Source organism: Sinocyclocheilus rhinocerous, unplaced genomic scaffold (genome assembly GCF_001515625.1).
Source record: "Sinocyclocheilus rhinocerous isolate Xijiao unplaced genomic scaffold, SAMN03320098_v1.1 scaffold780, whole genome shotgun sequence".
Lineage (NCBI taxonomy): Eukaryota > Metazoa > Chordata > Actinopteri > Cypriniformes > Cyprinidae > Sinocyclocheilus > Sinocyclocheilus rhinocerous.
In genome coordinates, this window is record NW_015654937.1 from 747,269 (window position 1) to 762,065 (window position 14,797).

The 14,797-nt window shown below is 36.1% G+C and overlaps 1 protein-coding gene across 1 annotated transcript in view; it reads left to right on the forward strand.

Moving 5' to 3' along the window:
• LOC107717843 (CUB and sushi domain-containing protein 1-like) overlaps positions 1–10,403 on the forward strand; it is a 373,583-nt gene extending 363,180 nt beyond the window's left edge. Inside the window, 8 exon segments of the mRNA XM_016524723.1 lie at positions 5,176–5,355; positions 5,956–5,961; positions 6,244–6,285; positions 6,492–6,653; positions 7,389–7,501; positions 7,716–7,803; positions 7,959–8,091; positions 10,066–10,403. Coding sequence (XP_016380209.1) covers positions 5,176–5,355; positions 5,956–5,961; positions 6,244–6,285; positions 6,492–6,653; positions 7,389–7,501; positions 7,716–7,803; positions 7,959–8,091; positions 10,066–10,225 — 884 coding nt within the window. The 3' untranslated portion in view covers positions 10,226–10,403.
• Positions 10,404–14,797: the final 4,394 nt, after the last annotated feature.

The window sequence follows — 14,797 nt, forward strand, 5'->3', positions numbered from 1 at the left end:
CTAATCATTTGGCAGCACGCTTGAGCAAACGAATCAGTCTAATCAATTTCTGAGGATTTTTTTTTTTTATTATTATTACGTTTGTTTTTTCAATGCTTGACAATCTGGATGCATATATATATATATATATATATATATGTCATCTCCATTTACTGTTGGCGGCCAGAAAATCTAGTCTAAAAACAGAATTAGAGTATCACAGTGTTAGCTTAGCAACATGCTAACAGCAAACTCTATTTAAATCAGTTGGAAGTGAGATCTGATATGCGCTACATGTGAAGAGCACTATTTGCTGCCTAAGTAGGGCACTTATGAGGTTCCATTTCACTTAGCATACTGCCTCAAACGGAAGTTTCCCGTGTAGGCGTCTGACAGCAAGTCAGTTCCTTAGGTTTTGGAACACAGCCATAGCGTTAAATCAGAAACAAGGTTTCATCAGTGTGTGACTGATGATGTACTATCAGGAAGACAAAGTAGGTGAGGAGAGAGAGAGAGATCTTTACACAGGAAATTACTGCAGAAGGGCATTGTTTGAAGAAGTACAGATTACTTCAGTGTTATGACGGCTGAGGGTGCTGATGTTAAAGATGCTGACAGCTTAGCAGAGATAAGTTTGCTCTTGCAAATCTACTTTTTGATAGAAGTTCTCTGAGCAGTGTCATGCACTTGATCCTTGCCACTGTCCCAGTGATGATCCTTTAAGCTGTATGTGTGAATTCCACGTTGTGATGCTTTTGTATTGAAATGATTGCTGCAAGAGGAACATGTGGCCAAAAGAATTAAAGTCAGCTGAGTTTAAACAGCTTGTACATAAATTTGAGATACATGGACCACTTTGACAGAGCGCCACACCAAATCCTTAGGGCGTCTCGCCTGTGTAAAGCAGTCAAACTGTCAGAAGCTGAGAAGCAGTGAGAATTGAGTTGACGAAAAGTGAGGTGTGAGGACATGGCTCATATATTATGGAAGATAGCAGCACTCAAGGCATGTCCCAGAACGTTTCTGTCAGGGGTGTGGCTTTATCTCGACTGTTCTGTAGTATGCAGCTGAAACTGCACTCTAAATATTTCTGATATTGCTTTTATTGCGATTCTCTACTTATTTAGGGATGCTCTGGTCAGGATTTTTAAAACAGCAACATTGGTTCGAATTATAAAACTATTATAAGTATATCCAACACCACCCGGATACATGCAGTACACTCATGTTAAGCTGTGTACTATATGGCATATCTCAACTGCTTGATTGTTTATATTGTCACAAAATGTAAACTATATTATCGACCAACAGTATATTAAGAGTTATAGTATTTCCATCTTTACCTACATATATGCAGTATCTCATACAGCAATGCATACCAATGTATATGCTACTGTGTGTATAGCAAATCTCAACTGCTGGATTGCTTGTATCTTTGCAAAATCTAAACAATTCTATCATATAGCACTAATATGCTAAATGCCACTACAAGTCATGAACTGTCACAAAGCAAGGCCAGACACAACAGATAAGTGCAAAACAGGATGGTTTATTGACTTGGTAAGTGGATGACTGGAATAGGTGAGTTAAAGGCAGGTGAATGTCAACACAGTGAATGGTTCCAGGGTGCTTATCTGAGTTCTGATGGAGAGGATCGTATGCCGGTTACGTTGGAGATCGTGGAGCCGTTTCCACGGAGTCGTTGGAGGATCGTGGGAGGAACAGCAGGTAATTCGTTCTAGGAGATTTTGGCAGAGAGAGTCCAGAGTAGTTCGTAGGAGTGAATGGTAGACCGGACAGTGAGTGGCTGTGCTGTGTGTGTATTTGTAGTGTGGCTTGATTGGTGACAGCAGGTGCGGGTGATCAGAACTCAGGTGACTGTGATCGGGTAATTATCCTGGATGGTGACTGAAGTGACTGTGATGACTCCCTGACATGAACGTATTCATAATGTCTAAAAACATTGTGATTTTCTGGAAAGCTTATTTGAAACAATATTTATTGTGAAAAGCACTTAAACTGACTTGACTAGACTTGACTTGGCTCAAGTAGTGGCATGATTTTAGGCCAGAACAATTAGTTTGTCCATTAAGGGGTTGAGTTTTTTTTTTTTTTTTAATATTCAACTTATCTAATAATGCAAGGTGGCCAAATCAGGTTTGTTACAGTAACCATAGGCAGGGCCGCATTAAGACCTCACTGGGCCCCGGGGCTATGACTTATTGCAGGGCCCCCATCACAATAATGATATATATAGCTTAAAATAGGATTTTTATCGGTAACACTTTATTTCGATAGTCCACTTTAGACATTCTATTAACAGTAAGTAACTTTGCAACTACATGTCAACTAGCAGTTAGTAGAGTATTAGTAGACTGTCTGCTTAATATCTTCTAACACTTTCTTTGTCAACTTATTCTACTAACCCTAAACCTACCCTAACAGTCTACTCTGAGAGTTAGTAGACATGTAGTTGCAAATTAATGAAAATTAGTTGACATGTAGTTGACATGTAGTTACAAAGTTACTTATAGTTAATAGAATGTCTAAAGTGGACTATCGAAATAAAGTGTAACCTTTTTATCCAATCAAAATGTTTTGATGCATTGCAATTTCACAATTCTTGTTACCAATTCCAGTGTCACAAAATAAAAAAATAAAAAAATACTAGCCTAAGTAAAAACAAACTTACTGAAGGCAAGTAATCAGTCATGCATTACAGTAGAACAAAGAAATTGACCTACAAACACTTAAAGCACTGAATAAGAAATATTATATTGTATAAAATAAATAGACTACAAATAGACTGAATAGTCTTCACTGCATAAATTCAATATACATTATTTTACAAAAGCGATTCGGTCAAGAACAGTGAGTGATTTTCTTTCTAATGTTTAATTTTCATTATTGACACAAATGGCAACAGCAGCTACAACCCAGCATTTTTTAGAGTGCAGGATCTCATAATAGCGAACTAGTGCACATGCTTTATCTTTAACTATTAACGTTCATTTAAGACACAAATGACTGTTGACGAGGAGACAGGCATTTTGACACATAAGTATGTGTATTCGAACGTTTAAACACAAGGCGCGAAAAATAACTAGTTTAGACTGGCGGTGTACGAGCAAGTGCGCTCCGCGCGTATCAGAAACCGTCTTAATGCGCGCGTTTGCCAAAATGAATTCTGCCCCACTGCTTAATGTCCCTGAACAGTTAAATTAGTTTTTAAACCAAAATGCTTAAAATGCGTTTAAATGAAAAGCTTACATCATGACGCGCAAAATGAATTTCTCAACCCATAAGCGAATATACTAGGCCTATAGAGTTTGTGCAAACACAAAAAGCAACATCTATCAAGTTAATAATCAAACTAAATTAAAATCTGTGGGGATGATGACGCTGTGTTTTTGTCTGCTCCATGTGTCCGGTCCATTTGCGGTTCCACAACTCCCACTTCATCATCAGCTTTAGTAATATAAACTAGCTGTGAATTTTAATGACTAACTCATGTTTTCCCCTCTCTCCTCATTTTTTTCTCTCACTATTTGTTTTAGAATAGTTGACATTTTTACTTATCGAAGATTGTTCTTTGCATGACCATTTCTAGATTACACCAGAATGAAGTGAAGAGAGGTACATGCAGACATCACCTGATAGATAGGCTACGTGCAGTTTGTTGAAAAGTAAAATATATAGGCTAATAAATGCATTTGATTGGTAAACCAAATTCAAATGTGACATTTTAATCTCTAATGGTAATGCATGGAATTTATGGGAAAACTCCGGAAAAACTAAATAATAGCGCTAAAATGTGAGGGGCGTGGTGGTGCTTTGCCGATCGGCACTACCAATGTCCGTCAATCTACTCCTCAGCCAATCACGGGTCCCCTCCTTGCTCGGGTGTCCCGGGGCTTCAACCCCGCCTAGCCCAATGGTTAATGCGGCCCTGACCATAGGTGTTATTTGTGGGTGGGAGGTGTGGGGTATATTCCCACCACTTTTTGCTAAAGTCCATTTTGTTCTTACCATTTTTTTAAAGTAGCTGCAAAAGGCATGTTTAGTAGATCCATCATTCTTAATTTAATTCATACATGTAGCAAGTAACACATTTGTAACAAGTAACAGATCATCATGGATGTGATGTGTAAACCGTGCAATGGATGTATGAGGAGTTATAAAAATAATGGCATAAAAAATAAATAGCTACAGTCTCTGGACCACGTATATGTTATTTTATTTGTGTTATCAAAGTAATGAAATAAACAAAAAAAGCTTTCATTTACACTCATTTAGAGTAAATATGTCACTCTCATGGAGATAAGCAAACTAATGACATGAAATCATTATCCAGAAGTAAAAAAAATGCATGAATTTCAGCTGTAAATATCTGTAGTTTATGCGTCCTAATATCAGTAGTGATGTTCTAATATGTCCACCTTAGTTCAAATAAGCCTTATGCTTATATATTTTTTTTTTTTCTTCTTTCTATGTTGCAAAATACATAATAATAATAATAAATTACAGAAACATTACTGAACATAATACTAATGAAATACAAGGCATTTTAAAAAAAATTCAGCTTCTTGATATATGTGAAAATAAAATTAATAAAATTATGATAGGGTCTTATTATGTTTTTCATATAGAAGAGATATAGAGGGGGGAAAAGTTAACACTTTATTTTGATGCTCAATTTTAGACATTCTACCTACTAAGTAACTTTGCAACTATATGTCAAGACTGTCTGCTTAATATTTGCTAACAATTTATTTTGATGGCACACATTCTACTGACTATAAGTAACTTTGCAAGTGCGTCAACTTATTCTACTAACCCTAACAGTAATGACTAATATTCTACTAATACTCTAATGAGAGTTAGCTGACATGTAGTTGCAAATTAATAATAAGAGTTAGTTGGCATGTCATTACAAAGTTACTTAAAGGTAGTAGAATGATGTCTAAAGTGGACTATCAAAATGTGTACCCCAAAAAAATAAACTTATTAAAAGAAAGAAAGAAAGATGGCATGAAAAAAGTCTGACTTACTTAAGTCTGACCATTAGGCTCATTTCCTCAGAATCACCAAAATACTTGCGTTCATGGAATTGCCCATTGGAAGTAATATTGGCTCCAATCTATGGTTGATCAGTTGGAACATCACTAATTGTTTTCTTTCTCTTTCACTTTTCAGCACATGCCTGTAGACAGCCTGAGACGCCATCTCATGTAGACGTGAAGGCTATAGACCTGCCTACTCTAGGTTACACACTCATGTATACATGCCAAGATGGTTTCTACTTATCTGGAGGATCAGAGCACAGGACTTGCAAAGCAGATGGGAGGTGGTCAGGCAAACCTCCATTCTGCAAAGGTACTGAAACAACTGGGCTAGTTTAGGTATGGGGTAGGATTAAGGGATGTAGAATATAGTCATGAAGAATAATGCATTAATATGTGCTTTATAAGTGCTAATAAACGGCCAATATGCTAGTAATGTGCATGCTAGTTAATAGTGAGAATTGGTCCCTAAACTAATGTGTTACCATATTTTTACCATTTAAGACTAAATATATAGACAGAATAGCAGTGTCTGCATTTATAAATGTATGAAAGATATTCATGTCTGTCAAACTGTTGTAGAAGTGACTCATTCTCAGAAAAACTACAGCAAGAAACTTTGATTAACTGTCATTACCATTGTACAGGTTGTATCCACAAATGTAAAACGATCAATTATTTGCTCTATTTTCTAGTTGGACCAAAAATAAACAGCAAATCAAATGAGGATCCAGACCTGCAGAAAAACAAAATTCGTGGTATAAAAACTTTCAAGTTCCCCTTAAATGATCCATTTTGCTGTCATCAAAAATAAACTTGGCCTACATGAAGTTGAACTATGGTCATTGGAAATAATGGGCCTGTAATGTTGTATTTCTGAAAATGTTATTTTTAAAATGTCAGCGTAACAAAGATAAAGGTGAAGTGTGATTATTTTCGGTGTTAAAATATGACTGCCTATCCCGCTTTGACTGGCAAAGACCAACTATTTGTAAACCTTTCATAGGTGTTGTAGTTTTTGGGAAACGTGTTTAAAAATTATTTTTGCAATTCCATTTAGTGCTGCTAGTAGGACAGAAATGACATATTTCACCTTTAATGTTTAGCAGTGTCCAAAAGTTTTTGGACACTTATAATACTCTGCTTTTCTCAGAACTAACTTCACTTTTCTTCACAATTGGTTTAAGTCAATGAAATCAAGGGTTAAGTCAATTAAATCAACTAACGCATTTACCAGTATGAAGTTTATCACATTCTTGTTCCACTAATATCTCAAATCCAAACATAAAGTGTCTAAATTTTTATGTATTTATTTTTAACAACATACAACTACAACATAAAAAAAATAAAAAATAAATATATATATATATATATATATATATATATATTGTTACCGTAGCAATTACATTCATACATTTCCATGAAATGTTTTCTGTATGTGTTGTTTAGTTCCTGCAGACGTGTTCTCTTTGAACTCTGGTTGGGCTGGATTCTATGAGTATTTGGGAAAGAGACAGGCTGCCACAGTAACAGTCAATGCATTCAATGCCACCACCAGCCGGGTCAACGTCACTCTTCTGGAGCAGAGCGGGGTGCACATCAAACTCTCTGGTACGTTGGAGTTTTCTGCCAGGTTTTGCCACCATGTTCATTGAAGACACTAGGGTTGGGTAATATGATGGATATATTGTACGACAAAACATGTGTCAGTTGGTAGAAATTTTGCTATATTGTTTATATCTGTAAACATATCCACACAGATGTCAGTGGGCAGGACTACTTTAGGTGATTTTAGGTTACACTTGAGCACAGTGAGAAACATGGACTAATGTGTGAATGTAAAATGGAATGAAGAATGCTATTAAGGAGTGTAGATAGAGTTATTTGTTGGTGAGTATAGAAATGAACTGATATGCGGTCAGCTGCTACGGTAACAAGATGACGTTCCATTGATCCAATTGTTGTCTTCTTTGAACATATTTAGGAGTCTGCTCTTACGTATTAAACATGCTGAAAGAGAAGAATTTTCTTACTTTGGAAGATGGAGAGTGAATAATTGAATTAGCATTGCATCTTATTTCTTCAGTGCTGAGATTACATCCAATTTCTCACATTAATTGAACAGGCTTGATAGCTATGGATGCTTTCCACATTTACCAAATATGTTTTCCTTTGCCCCACTTCCTAGTCCTAGACCAAAAATAAAGAGAAAAGCATTACAAATGCAGGTTTATAAAATAAATTCCAGATGATGGATATTGTTGGTTATTTCAGTTAATTATTTCCTTATAATGTTTCTTCTTCTTCTTCTCCTTCTTCTTTTTTTCTTCTTGGGTTATTTTGCAGGAACTTACAAGAAAGAAGAAAATCATCTAATATTAAAAGTTTACCAGATAAGAGGCCCAACAGAACAATATTTTAGCAAATTCAAAAACGATAACTGGGCAATGGATGGATATGTGAGTAGTACAAAAGTGGTAATAATAAGTTAATAAAGCATTGAATTTTAAATGGTTATGTGATTTCCAATATTGCATTGCAGAAAAAAAATATATATATTACCTTTATCTTTGACAATCTAGTAAAATTTTTGAAAGGCATTGTTTTGGCAAAATAGGGCTATATTTTAAAAAGTTTTTTCCTGTTATACCTTCATGTTTATTTTTTATATAGGTTACTGCAGAAACGGAGAAAAAAATGTTTGTTTACCAAGGGCACATTCACAGCAAGGATTTTGGGAAGTTTCAGTTAACAAGACAAGGTACATAGATACATTATATATATATATATATATATATATATAGAGTACATGAATTAGTATTAGAATTTGAAACGTTTATAGATTCAATACTTATTTAATTTATGATTCTGAACAGATTGGTCATTTCAAATTATTTATTCTGAATTCTGCCTCAGGTCTTATTACCACAGATATGGATCCATCTAATCCTCACTACGGCACAAACAGCAGTTCTGTGGCAGCTGCCATTCTAGTGCCCTTCTTTGCGCTTATTTTATCAGGGTTTGCCTTTTACCTCTACAAACACAGGTAAGAGCAACTGACTTTTCTGTCTTGTGTGTTGATGTTATTTGTCCGTAATGAATGTGAATCGGCATTGTGTCACTGCAGTGATGGGAAACTCCTTTGCCAAGCCAGTAATTGTGACTGATTTTGCATCTGCTTTCAGACAGTTAGCAATTAAAATCTCTTGAAATGCCAATGAGTTCAAACCAAGGCAATGCTAAAAAGAAGCATGGGAGTTTTCCTACACAAACAAAACAATGTGACAAAGTTGTCATGAAACATGACAGTTTTCCAATATTAAAATAATAAAAAAAATTGGCAGGGCTCTATCACAAGGCACAGATGACAATGAGAGACCCAAAGACCTGGCCGCCTCCAGGTAAGTCACCGGAAGCTAATGCCACAGGCGACGAGCCCTTTACAGCCTCACCTTCATTGTCTGAACTTTATTTTCTCATCTGGTCTGAGGCAGGACAGAGCGCAGGAATTATGGGAAATGAAGTGACTTGCATAATGTGTTGTAGTCCCATATTAGAATGTCATTTCCGTCAACCCTAATTTGACCAACTAAAAGTCATCCCGTTTATTTCTGTTTGTGTACATTTGCCACCAGAATATCATGAGAATTGTGTCTGATGTGGTGATGCGCCAGTGTCTGTGAGTCAGTGGGAATATGAATTGGGTATGGGATATAGGTAATTTATTTAGATTTAGACCATACAATTTGAGCAAGATCATAAATCATCCACTGCCATCTGAGCAAGCCTGGGAATCAGTTGCAGTATTCAAAATTTAGACCGTCAAGAAGTCAGTGACCTTTCAAAAAAAAAAATTATGTTTCATTTTTTTTTGGTTTTAGTTATTGGTGGTAAAAAGCAGCAAAGTTTCCAGTTGAATAAGGAGAGAAATTGTTAAACTGCCATGATCAGAATAGCATACTACCATACATATACATATAGTAGAATACCTAGATTATCAACTACATTTGCCAAAATGCATTATACAACAGAGCATAATGCACTTGGAATGGTAAAACATAATGCACTCAATTTGATCTCACATTTCAGTATGCTAAATGAATTGAAAATTGACTCATTACAGTATTTGATCAGATCAGCCAAGAGTTTTACTCAAAATTGAAATAAAATGTAAAATAATTTGTCATGTGACAAACACAACAACACTTGACAAAGCAGCATACTGCTAAAATGTGTACTATTTGGCGAAAAAGTAGGCAATAATTCAGCATATAGCACAGAGTATGCTAGTATTCTATAGGCATTATTGCACCATAAATGTTTCAAGCAGTAGTATGCCACATTATCTCCTGACCTCTTTGCCAAGACCTCATCACATTACATTTGCAATTCAAGCAAGTGGCATCCTCTCATCCTCTTGGAAATAAACATTATATTGCATTTATTATTTTGCATACAGTGTTGCATAAAAATGTCCCTAGAAGTAGAAGGTCAAGTCGACCACAATGCATAGTGAGATACAGTGTTCCATGTAGTAAGGATATTTCTACAAAGGACACAAGCCATATGGACTACTTTTATAATGCTCTCATAGTGCTGTGAATAACAGCTGCTCAGACATTCTACATAATATTACAACATTTAGCATTTTATGGAAGAATGTATAGTGTGGAACTGACATAAGGGTGAGTAATTGCCCACATTTTAATTTTGTCATGAACTGCTTCTATGTTGTTGAATGAAAAATATTCAGTTGGTTGTATAATATATATTTTTTCTTGTCCTAAATTTGTAATTTAACCCGGCTAACACATTTGTCACTTCCCATTGTTAGAAGAGGACATTACGTTCTTTTGTTTTAGGTTTGATCTAACATGTCTAATGTTTATGTTGTTCTTCCATAATTGAAACTTACACTGGAATGTGTTGTAACAAATGTAAACAAATTCACAAATTTGTGTTTTGGCTTTGAAAATAGTTCCTATTCCTCTTAACCATCTTTGTTTTTCCACCTTTCCAGAACAAGACCAAAAGTTCAGTACAACGGATATGCAGGTCACGAGAACACTAATGGACAAGCTTCATTTGAGAATCCCATGTATGATACAAACATGAAACCAACAGAGGCAAAGGCTGTGAGGTTTGATACGACCCTCAATACAGTCTGCACAGTAGTATAGCCTTCATTATCAGCTCTGGACCGACCGGCCTCATGGGTAAGCAGCAGAGCAGTGGGAACCAGACGCTAATACTCCTTTACGACTGACTGCACTTTGCTATAGATTTTACTTTTATCACAAGCTTACAGTGGACAAGATAAAACCAATGACTATGTTTTTTAGAGAAAAAAACTAAATTCTGAAAAAAAAACATCAAAGAAAAATTTCTTCTCAAAGAACGAAGCTCACTTGACGCATGTTCGGCCAGAACTGAGGTCAACATTCTTTCTGGGATCTGTACCATACATGGCACTTAAAGGATGAAGGTTTTCTTTGTTTGTTTTTATCTTTTTTTTTATGTATCCCCCCACTTAAAAGGCTTCCTGGGAAAGATACTGACGTGTCTTTGAATGCCACAAAGTTGTTGACGCAATGTATTTTCTTCAGTGAAGACAAACCACAAAACGAGAAAGCAACTGGACTACTGTGGCTTAGCACACTTAATAGATCTCCACCAAGAAGGTGACAAAACGCTACAAGAAACTCAAAGGAGAGACGCTCACCTCCAGATGGAGGACGGAACTCAACCGCTGTGTTGAAAAAAAGAATAAAGTTTATTGCACAAATTTTGCACTAGAATGAAATGGATATGAAATCAATGTATTGGAAGAAACAAAAAATAATATACAGGGTTTTATTGACCATATGTATATAAACATAAACCCATATCCATAGAGAGCATGATGTCATGCTACGGCTATCAAGAGAGACTGAATTTATTTTTTAAATGAAGTTCTGTTTATGTTTACAAGGTGATAAGGACACAATTGAATCATTTTTGATTGCTTTTTAAAGCATTCATCATACTTCACATCACGCACATGTTGTACTGTTCGTCCGTGGTGTGTCCAATCACTTGCTTGGACTAGCATATGCTGACAAATTACATTTCGTTTTTACGTTTGAAATCATAATAGCTTTACTCACCAATTTGCCGTATCACCAATTTGCTTTCATTACGTATCAAGTATACCTCTTGTGCAGAACATGACTGTATTTTGATGGCGCAGATTTTGAGTTCATTTATCAGCTCTGTGTGGATGCCTATACAAGATTTATCTGAGCCCACAAGTTGATGCATTTTTTTTCCCCCATTCCTCCTTTTTCTGAACCAGTGTGCATCTCCCGTGCCTATTAGAAACACAAAATCAGCGTGGTTAAGATCAAGCTTACTCTCGAAGAAACACTGCCTTATTAGATTCCGAAGCATGACCGGGCCACACCGGTTCCCAATGACCCATATCATTAGTATATTAACCTAGATGAAGAGCGTAGGGCTGCTGGGGTGCACATTCACTGTGATTTAAATGTCATGACCACGCTGATTCCAGTGCATGTGCTAAAACTGTAAGTGCTCCCATTTTTCCACGTGAACAACGTGATGCCTGATGTTTTCTCAACGCTGTGTTACCATATGCACTTGCGTGCTACACATCGACAGCTTTGAGCATAAAATGTGCACAATGACATTGTAGGCTTGCTGTCGGATATCATATCATTTTCTCATTGATTGTATTTTCAATCAAAACCACGTTTTGTTTCCAAAAGTGTTTCGATGTTTTCCGTTGAATCATGCTCTCAGATCGTACCATTTCCGTGTACGTTGGATTCGCCAGGTTGGCGTAAAGAGCGGTGTCGGTTTTCTCACACTGCGGATGATCCACGTCTTGCCTTTTCTCAGGCTTGCTGCAATAATATTTCTTTGTTCAGTTGCATTTTGTACAGTTTTGTTTCCTTACGACTGTAAAATAGTTTTGCCACTGTCAAGCTGTAAAACTGCATTCAAACCAACAATCGTGCAACTCGCCATTGTCATTCGATCATGTGCTGCTGACTTGAAGTAGGTGCAAAAGATGTTTTTGTACAGAAATATATTTTTTATGCAGAATTTGTAAAATTATTAAATATGCTGTACTTTTTTGATTAATGTAGGTAAAATTGTTCAAATAAATGTTTTTACTGTATTGAAATGTAAATTAATTGTTTATCTACCCATAAGTATATATATCTATGGTTTAAAATTTTCCAACAAATGTCAATATATACAAGCTTTTATGAAATATTCAGCTTGTATGTGTTCTTTGACATGAGCAAAATCATGAACCCTAGAGAACTGTACTGCAGATTGTTAAATGACAAATATTTTGAAAAGTAATATTTGAGATAAATATTAAACTTTTTCTAAAAGTATACACTTTCTGTGTTTCTTCAGTCACAAGTGAATTTCTTGACATATACTCTATCTGACTGGAATTCACTATCATGCACTATCATACTTGTAGGTAGGGGATGTAAATAGTTGGCTTGACAATTCAATTCTGTTATGATTCTTTACTAAAAGTAATGCATCATGAAATCAGAATTTTCAGTACAAAATATATAAGGGTGAATGCAGGTAAATTGAAACAAATTTTGCCATTGAAATGTCCCTGAATTCACCCTACTGATAGGGAATACAACCCTATCCCAATATATAAACACAAAATAAAATATATTGCTGAGTAGTGGCCAGCACTGTGAATTGCAAAGCAAAGCATTTTTATACCCCTACTTGGAAAATTATTTGTGTCTGTTGACGAATTGATTTATTAACATTTTGCAATAGACATTAGACACTACTAATAATTATTTCATTTATTTGACCATTGAGAGCTACATTCTCACTGTATGTACGGATAGCAGCTATGGTAACCACATGTCTATTTTGAATATCACATAATGGTAAAAGAGGCTTAGATCACATTTCACCCCCAAAATCACAATATTAACAATAGTAGGAAGTTATATTTTTTGCATAAAGAAATTAAACTTATTTTGAGATCGTTGTAATTTTTTGGACTTTTTCATTTTCAGTATATTTAAATAGATTCACCTCCTCAAAATCTCATTATGTCACATGTCTGGGTGTTTTACTTTTGGATTTTTTCCGCCTTCAATTTTTGTAACAAATTAGCTCTAAATGGTAATATTTTTTTAATAAATTATTATCAGTATTTGGATAAAGTAACTGGTTTAGGGGGGTTCCTGACAGAATCAGGACTGACGTCCTACCAATTTGTCCAGCGAATGTTTAGTGGGAATGTCTGCAGACTATAGAAGAATATTACTCTCTTGGCCATATAGATAATAATATCCTAATACTCACCCAACACACTTTAACGGCATGTAGCTGTGATCAGCATGATTAGGTTCTCCAGTTATGAGCAAAACAACGAACAACCTCAGGTGTGATACAAACAAGACTTTATTAACTACACTAAACAGTTAAACTAGTCTAACATTAACACACACTCATTCTGGTACAGGAAGATGGTTAAGCTGAAGCAGAGTGAATGATAAAAGCATAAAGTTATGGAAGTATTTGATATTCAGCAGATCTAAAGCCTGAAGGAAACATCAGTTTCTTAGTTCTGACACGCCTTTGTGAAGAGGGCTAAGTGATACTTAATGTATTAATTAAGAGGACTAAGTTTACATTACGTAAGTTTACGTTAAGAAACCATCAGCCTGCGCCATCTAGAGTTTCATGACAGAACTTGGTATATATATATACATATATATGTGTGTGTGTGTGTGTAAAAGGAAAATCTTGGGATAAAAATATTGGATACATGTTTATACATTTCTCAGGAATTTTCTCAGGTTGCATAAAACGCTTAGACTAGGCTTAAAAAGTTAGTCATCACAGTCGTAACATAGCGGCTATGTTTAAGCAACTGTAAGCCCTTGGTTCTGTCTGGTTGTTAGTTGCAGTTTGCAGGCAGTTCCCTTTCGAATGGGAACTCGTGCTGCGTCCCCTAGAGGGCGCTATGGGGAATGCCTCCGGCATGACCAGTGTCTGAAGCATGAGTCTAAACACGACAATGAACTTGACATTGGCAGGCGGCAGCCTATGACGTCACAACTGGTGCGGTCGAGAGTATTAAAGGGCACCTGTGAAATATGTCATCCTCTTTCTTGTCTTCAGGAGACCGTTTGTTTGTACATGAATTAGGAGCATGCACATTTAGCTCCTGAGAGAGCAGAATGCGTGCATTGAAGGATTTCTCAATGAAAGCTCTGTTCGTGCCATCCCTATTTTCGAGGAATGTGGGACGTGTTTTTGGATGGAACGAGCAAGCTGGATGTGCTAGGTATAATGATTCATGAAACTGACTACAAGAAACAGGTAGGAACTTCTTCCTTTCTGTTCTCTCCTGAGGGATAGTAGTTAGCATTTGCATGAGCACATTCAGCTCTCTTCATATTCTGTGAGGTGGTTAGTTCTCAGCAGTGATAGAAATAAACTTTTCTATTAAGGGCCTTAAGGCACTCAGAGAGATTCATTCGCATCTGTTCTCATATGATTCTTTTCAGAGTGATAGAATATGTCATTTGAACTAGCCTGCTTCAGGTTAAATGCATGCTTTTCACAATGTGGTCGCAGTAATTTGTTCCACTCTGGCTTGAGTCTCTTGAGGGTTAAGCGCAGGGTTTGTAGGCAGAGCATGGATGAGTCATACAGGACATTTTCGTTTTCTTGGCTCCTCTTGT